The sequence below is a fragment of the Pseudophryne corroboree genome, chromosome 5 (genome assembly GCF_028390025.1).
Source record: "Pseudophryne corroboree isolate aPseCor3 chromosome 5, aPseCor3.hap2, whole genome shotgun sequence".
Taxonomy (NCBI): Eukaryota; Metazoa; Chordata; class Amphibia; order Anura; family Myobatrachidae; genus Pseudophryne; species Pseudophryne corroboree.
The window spans coordinates 310,450,195-310,458,809 of record NC_086448.1 but is presented as its reverse complement, the minus strand read 5'-3'; the positions used below and the strand labels follow the sequence as shown (position 1 = coordinate 310,458,809).

At 39.4% G+C, this 8,615-nt stretch overlaps 1 protein-coding gene across 5 annotated transcripts in view; it reads right to left on the bottom strand.

The window, feature by feature from the left end:
• Positions 1–335: 335 nt before the first annotated feature.
• Positions 336–8,615, bottom strand: part of GLI3 (GLI family zinc finger 3) — a 313,081-nt gene continuing 304,801 nt past the window's right edge. For all 5 annotated transcript variants that reach the window (XM_063922481.1, XM_063922483.1, XM_063922484.1 and 2 more), the window contains exons 14-15: positions 4,545–4,872; positions 336–4,174 (exon numbers count right to left, since the gene is read on the bottom strand). In XM_063922481.1, coding sequence (XP_063778551.1) covers positions 1,959–4,174; positions 4,545–4,872 — 2,544 coding nt within the window. In that variant the 3' untranslated portion in view covers positions 336–1,958. The remainder of the gene's footprint in view (positions 4,175–4,544; positions 4,873–8,615) is intronic.

Here is an 8,615-nt window from a genome sequence, read left to right as displayed (position 1 = left end):
AACTTGCTGTTCAATGGTGGATTACAAGGGAGCACAGTAAATCAGAACTAAAATAGTCCTGTTCTTCATTCCCACAGAGTATGATGATACGCACAACTGCATACCACGGAGTTGGCTTGAGTGGGAGGGGGGGGCACAGTGTAAAGCCCACTGGGGGTACCAAATAAGATAAAAACCACAAGTGTCTGTCATCCTGCCTCTAATATAACACGTCTGCCAATAAATAACCATTCATTTTTGCATCACATTTCACTTAATGGCGTTACAGTACCTCTTTTTTTTACTTACGAGCTTTAGTAAATAGACTAACAAACATAGGTAAGTACAAAGTTCTTTTTATTAAGGTAAGAATTTTTTTTCCTTTTTATTTTTTGTTACAAAAAAGCTAAGTGGTTCTGAGAGCAAAAAGTACAATTATTGTGTACATAGTGCTACAGATCCTTCACGCTGGTCCAAGGCTCAAGACTATTAAATCCATAGCTGCTGCATGTCTGTATTGAACTATGGCTAGCAAGCCTATAAAGTCATACTTCTATGTCTATGCACTTTAAGGTATTTACACAGTAAAAAAAAAAAAAGAGTACACATTTCAATACAAAAAAAGTTTGTAAAAAAAAGTGACAAATAAAAGTACTTGTTTTTATCTTACATTTTTGCAAGATGCGCCATACAGCGGCCATTCTGTCATTTCACACAATGAACGATTATGAAAATTAGAAGATAACAGAAGTCAGACATGAGTAAAAGTGGCATGCTATCTGCTGACTTGACTGACGAACTGTAGCAAGATGACTATGATTTGACAATATTCTTGGTCCCCATTTAAAGAATAAACATAAAATAAGGCACATACATTTCAAGAATGTAGTAAACAATGGTGTGTAAAGGACAAAACAGTAAACTATGACAAAAACATGAGAAAAAAGCAGTACCTTTTTTTTTTAACAAGTAAAACCAAGTATCTTTGGGAAAACATGTCCGCAGTGCTACATGAAATCAAGTACTGTACCGTTCCGCAATATTCAAGAATACCATACACTTTGCACGTAACAACAATTATACTGATTAAAAGTGGATAGTTCCCTTTCTATGAAAAGAATACCTTTTCAGCAAATCAGGGTATAGGCAGAAATGTCAGTATTAATGTAGATCTGGCCTTTAGACAGAATATAATTTAGTGAAGACCAAAACAAGTAATGTATGACCTTTTTAAAATCAGACATGACACAAAAATACAAACGGATTGCCTTTCTTATAGAGTGCGTATTTCTAAGAAACAAACGTGATGTTTAACGTGTGGGTTTTTACACCATCTGAAAAACAGGTTTACGCGAAATGAACACAAAACAAATTGAAAGTAACATTTATACAAAGACTGGGACATGTCTGTACATCCATTTTAGCATGCAACCTTCAACACTATCCACACAGACATTGCCCCATAGGCTAGTGGTGCAGAATTATGACAGTATGTTCCTTATAAACAGGGTGAGAACATACTTGATAGAAATGTAATGGAGATGTGGGAAGAGTAGTCACAATGAATTGTGATAAGTCTGTTGAAAACGGCAAACAAATCCTGTTTATCCTAACACAGTACATTTTATATAACATCAGTCTTCTAATTGACTAACATAACAACTAAACAGAATAAGACTTTTGTTCATTTTTACATGTCGAACATGCACAGACAACACACATGTACTTTGTTTTACGCTAAGGGAAAAAGTATATAGACCCATTGGAAGAAAAGCAAAGATATGGTTTTCAGTTGACAATACTGATCCAAAATTGAAATGGAAGACTATTTCTCCCTACAACACTTTAGGGTGTGAGTCTGTATTCCATAAATGGAACATACTTGGAATGTATCCCGTTTCATTGGGATAAAAATTGCTAAACTACATATAAAATGAGTTGCTTTCTTGTTCATTTAAAGTTCAGTCCAATCCTCCAATCTATTGCATTACAGCAAGAAACTTGCTTTCTTCTGCAAGTGAGGTTAACAAAGAACTCATGTCCCCAATTGCCATGTTACTGGTGCTCACTGGCATGGTTGGGAATGTAAGAGACACTCGAGGAGTGGTAAGACGTGACGAAGTACGTGACAGATTCTGGATGATGCTTGGACTAAGAGCTCCTGAAATTAAGCTGGCATGATCTCCATCATCTATAATCGCATCAAAATCAATTTGCACTCCTTCCAAAGTGCTGCCATCAATGTTGTTTACTGTGCTGGTCACTTGGTTAGCTCCTGGTGAGAGGAGCTCAGACGTATTGATATTGTTGCTATCTTCTAGTAGACAGTTGGCTTCTGTGAGAGTCAGGGAGCCAGATTTCATTCGCTGTTGATTGTAGCCCATGGACAGGTCATAGAATTGACCAGAGTAGTTTTGAGTACTTGCACAATGTTGCTGTGGCTGCATTTCTACTTTAATACCATTCACTTTGTAAATCTGCTGGCTGTTGTCATTCATGTGTTCCTGCAGATAGGCCACATTTCTTTGTATATTCTGTCTGCCATTCCCACCCGTGTTTGCACATGACTGGTAGTTCCTGCTCAGTGGAATCTGCTGGTTAGAACTGGGTTGTGATAAAGATGGGAAACTCTGTGCAGTCTCCATGCTGTGGCCTAAGACTGTCTGATTAGAGCGATTTACTCCTAAGAAGTGCATGCCATGTATCATGTGTTCAGTCGCAAGCTGTTGCACATATTCTTGGTTTAGAAGATTCTGATTCTGAAATATGTCAGCTGTATCAGATGGCTGCTCACTATAGTGCATGGAAGGTACAAGGTTCTGCTGACCATTATTCAACTGACTATTACCCGTATACTTCTGCCCCCGGGTGGCTGGACTGCAGGAATTCCCTGGTACTGGGTACTGCTGATCTTTGTTAGACTGACTAGACAGAGAATTATTATACAGATTAAGATTGTGCTGTAAAACTTGAGGATTGTTTTGTATATTCTGATATCCTCTTTGCTGCAACTGTATGCTCTTTGCCATGTTTTGTTGCTGGACCATCATATTATTGTATAATCCAAAAGCTCGATTCTGCTGTGTAGCAAAACGCTGCCCATACTTTAACCTGGAAGGGGAGTGGTCTGCGCTGCCTGAGGTAACTTCATTCCATTGTATCGGAAGGTGATTTTTATTATTTACTTCATCTACCTGATCCACATTGTGAAATGACTGATTGAGGGAGTTGTTAGCGATATGGGATTGATCATAGTTGTTAATGTTCTTCCCTAAAGCTACACCATTCTGTAGCTTATCTGTATCGCTGTTTTGAGAACTAGTTTGATTCTGGTTTTGCAAATTAAGGTACTGAACCACATCATCAGGTAAGAAATCCTCATCATCCAGATTCCCTTCTGCTTCCATGATCATCGCCTCAAGGGCCACATTTTCACTTATACTGGGAGGACAGGGAGAATACACGCCATGGGTATAGTTTTGCAGGGACAAGTTGCGCCTTTCCATAGGCGGAGGCACATCATGAGAATTTATGCTGTTGAGACTATTGAAGCGATGAACCTTACCAGTAGATAAGTTAGCAGAGACCATTTTTACAGGGTCGCTTGCTCTACGCATAGAATTCCCTTGTAGCTCATTGGATATCAGTTGCCTTCTTCCAAAAGTGCCTACTCCGCCATCACTACATCTTCTTGGGACACTGGTTGAAGAAAGAGGATAATATCTACTATCTCTGGTATCACCCAGCAATGCCATTCTTGACTTTAGACTCATCATGTCCATGTTAGGCAATGGTGTTGGTGGAGGACCACCTGTAGCAGCAGCATATTTAGCTTTTAGCCTATACTGCTGTGCAGGAGTCAGGCTAAGGAGGCTCGGTAGCCCATCACACTGACTAGCTTCACTTGATCTCCTTGAGGCATCAGTGGAGATGGGATCATATGAATCTGCGACACTTAGATTATGAACCCTTCCTTCTGTATGGGAAGCTTCACTGGATCTTCGACTGGAAAAGCATGGTGAGATTCCAGAAGACCGTCGACTGCTTAAGTATGCAGAACTGATTGTGCTAGTATTGCTGTCCCTCCTGTTGTTCAAAATATTCAATACTGTGATGTCTGTGCTTGAAAGCTCATTTCTGTTCGGAAGAATGGTCATTGATCCTCCCAAACTGAAGTTGCTGCCCAGCTGCAAACCTAAAGAAAAAAAAGCACACACATTAAGTGCCATCAAAGGAAAAGAAAGATATATGTATATATATATATATATATATATATATATATATATATATATATATATATATATATATATATATATACACATAGTAATGTGCTGCACTTATGGCACTGAGAACAGAGCAACAATGTTCAAAATCATTAAAAAGACATACAAATATTTGTTGCTGTTGGAAAAAAATATAAAACTAAGAGTAATAATTAAATTGCCTGGAAAGCTAAAAATACTATAAATAATTTATCCTCAATTCCCTAAGTGCTATACGGCATATGCAAATTAATTTAATTTTACATGGAATTGGCACCCATCCATAATAATACAATATTTTACCATTTCCAGTGTGTGGTGGCAGAGATAGTGCCTTGGAAGGTGGAATTGGGTTTAGTCTTGGAAGCATCCCATTAATCTGCTTGATTCTTTCTACTTTTACTTGTTCCATCCATTTGGTTCCTGTCATTATCCTCCTGCCTTGTAAACCAAGTCCTGTGGTTGCTGTGGAAATGGTAGAGTCCATGATCGGGGTATCATCCAGGGTGCTGAGGTCTCCTACGCTGCCTCCATTATTTAGAGTAAGCTCGATCCCACTGTTGGTATAGTTGCTGATGGGGGACTGCTCGCTGCTGCATGAAGACTTACCACCAGGGCTTGGCTGAGATGTCTGTTTGGAGAAAATGATAAATAATAACGGTCAGTCTATTATAAAAAAAATGTATGTTAATATATGTAAGTATTAAAAACAATAACAACAACGATATAGATATCAAATGCACAGAAAAGACTAGAAACAAACTTTGCACACACAATAATAGTAATATAATACATTTGTTTAAAATAAATGACAGTTATGTCTCAAGATGAAAGGAAAATTAATATACCATGTCTAATGATTCTGCATAAAAATGTGCTATATGCTATAGGTGCGATGAAACATCGGGAGGTGCGATGACACAAATATATTTTTCAGTGGGAAAACACATAGATTCAGTGAAACCTGGGGCAGGTGAAACAAAATCCCCAAATCGTGCTGGCTTATCGGGGCTAATAGAATAGCCCCTGATGAAGCAATTGGCACTTGGATAGAGTTTAGTGCTGTTACTCATTAATGCAGTGATGTACAACCTAATATAATTCGAGGACTGCATGTGTGGCCCCCCAGCCTTCAAAGGGATGAACATTAGAATTAATTTCAAGAATTAACGTAAATTATATAAATAAATAAATAAAAACACAGTCCTGGTGCACTTGCCGCACTTCTCCCAAAAGGCCCCCACATGCTCCAAAATGTCACCATATGCCATTCTGTCCCCCTCACATGCCCCCACATACTCATCAGATATTCCCACATTCCAATAAGGCACCACCACATGTCCCTGAAGACCTTCCTTCATGCCCATCGGGCCTCTCAATATGCCCATGAGACCTCCTAACATGCCCATCAAACCTCCCCACATGCTTGTTTCATGCTACTCAAACCACAAATACCTCTTGGAATACCCATGTTTCAAAAATATCTCTCTATATAGCCAAAACACCTTCCCACATTCCCATTGGACCTCAGCAGATACTCCTCCAACCTCTTTACATGCTCCTAACATGTCCATAAACCTCTGCCCATGCCCATCAGACTTTCTCACATGCAGTTTATATGCCCATCAGACTTTCTCACATGCAGTTTACATGCCCATCAGACCTTGCCCACAAAACCATAAGACCTTTGCACATGCCCTTTACATGCTCATTTGCCCTCCCCACAAGTCATGAGACCTCCCCCAAATACACATCTGACATCTGAACATGCCACTTATGTGACCGCCAGACCATCTCCACATGCTGAGCACAATGCATTCCCTCCTCCTCTGGTATGCTGCATTAGCTCCCTGCATTTTGTAAAGGAGGTCACATGATGCAGAACTTGACTGCTTCTGTTCAGTCTTATTCTCTACTTTGTTAGAAGAAACTTAAAATAAGGGCCTTGAAACGTCATAAAGTGGAAAGTGATTAAGTGCCAGCCAATAACCTTCTACCAGCCATTTTTCAAACAGGGCCTGTGACATGGCAGGTAGGAGCTGATTGGCTGTCACTTTATCACTCTCCACTTTATCACTTTTAAGGCTTAGTACATCTGGCCCTAAGACTGCTTGAGAGTAGTACATTTCCACATCATGCCAGGCTGGGAGCAGCCATCACTGGATTAGGGAATATTTTATATACAGGTTGAGTCTCCCTTATCCAAAATGCTTGGGACCAGAGGTATTTTGGATATGGGATTTTTCCGTATTTTGGAATAATTGCCTAACATAATGAGATATCATGGTGATGGGACCTAAATCTAAGCACAGAATGCATTTATGTTACATATACACCTTATACACACAGCCTGAAGGTAATTTTAGCCAATATTTTTTATAACTTTGTGCATTAAACAAAGTGTGTCTACATTCACACAGTTCATTTATGTTTCATATACACCTTATACACACAGCCTGAGGGTCATTCAATACAATATTTTTAATAACTTTGTGTATTAAACAAAGTTTGTGTACATTGAGCCATCAAAAAACAAAGGTTTCACTATCTCACTCTCACTCAAAAAAGTCCGTATTTCGGAATATTCCGTATTTCGGAATATTTGGATATGGGATACTCAACCTGTATTTTATTAATGTGTGCACAAGAAACATAATTTGTATTGTTTAAAAAAACAAACAAACAAAAAATAAACAACTGTTTCCCTTTAACCACCTAACTGGCAAGTTATTCCTCCAAAAACTGCTCCAAAATGTTAATTTATTAATACGTGAATTAGGTGTAGAACATGTATTTAAACTTATCAAAAACAATAAAAAAAAGAAAGAAAAAAATCTAGAACATCGAAAACCATTGCGGCTAGGGTGGCTGCTCCTCTGTGCAGCCGCCGGGTGGGGGGTCCTGCCATGCTGACCGATCAGCAGTGGCACGGCAGACATTGGAGGAGGATGCGAAGGGGCCGGGGGAATAGAAGACTATCTTCCGGCAGCCGGCCACTCTGTGTATCTGACTGGTTCCATTGTTTGCGACCAGATCAGACCAGTGCACTGCCTGGTATATTCACAAATGATGCAACCATGCCAGGAAAGTGGTTAAGTATCTTTTTTATCTGTGCAGTCACAAATAATTCAGAACTCATTCTTATCATGTTGAAGCTCATGTATTTTACCAATTTCTTAACTAAACACGTATCACCTACAGTACATTAAAAGAACTGTATGCTTTCACTTTATAGACTGGTGAAACACACAACACACACAAAACAAACATTACTAATGACTGACTGAAATACAACATGGCACAATGTAATGTAATGAAGCAAAAGTAATGATTGCTCTTCTAGGGGAGATGACAAGAGAATCACCAATTATACAGAAGGAAAGTGATACATTTTTTACTCCAAACATATACAAAATAATGTAATCCCTCACCTTATTACCCACTGTCCTTAGTAAGTTTGAGAAAGACATTTAAGAACATCAGACAGAAAAGACATTAAATTAGTCAAGTAAGTTAACAAAAACAATCACACAACAGTAGCAGTCACAGAAACATCATATGGTTATTTTACATGCACTATGGGGGTCATTCCGAGTTGATCGCTCGCTAGCAGTTTTTAGCAGCCATGGAAACGCATTGTCGCCGCTCACTGGGGAGCGTTCGCTTTGCAGAAGTGCGAACGCTTGTGCAGCAGAGCGCCTGCAAAATCATTTTGTGCAAAACAAGACCAGCCCTGTAGTTACTCTTCGTGTTCGTTGATTCTAACGACGGAGGGCCGGCTTTTGACATCACACACCCGCCCAGCGTTCGCCCAGCCACGTCTGCGTTTTTCCAAACACGCCTGCGTTTTTCTAAGCACTCCCTGAAAATACCCACTTCATGTCAATCTTCCTGCGTTCGGCCATGCGACTGGAATCTTCGTTAGAACCTGTGCAAACCCACGATGCTCATTGTACCTGTACGACGCGCCTGCGCATTGCGGTGCATACGCATGCGCAGAAATGCCGATTTTTAGCCTGATCGCTGCGCTGTGAACAACGGCAGCTAGTGATCAACTCAGAATGACCCCCTATGTTTGTAGAGTTGTACTGTATCTCTTCTCCACATAATTCTATATGAATACAAATATTAGATACACACATCAGCAGTACTTTATATTATCAACACATTGTCTATGACTTTTATAAAAATATTATTATAAAAGAAATCCGTATATTGTGGTAGTAAGGATTCTTTTTTTCAGGGTAATGTACAAATCTCCATCACTGGGACATGGGCTCCGATAAGAGGGAGAGTAATCTATTGCAGAATTAAGTAATGCTGTGCACCTGGATATATAAATAAGAGGTCATCACAAGCCAAGAGATCTAATTA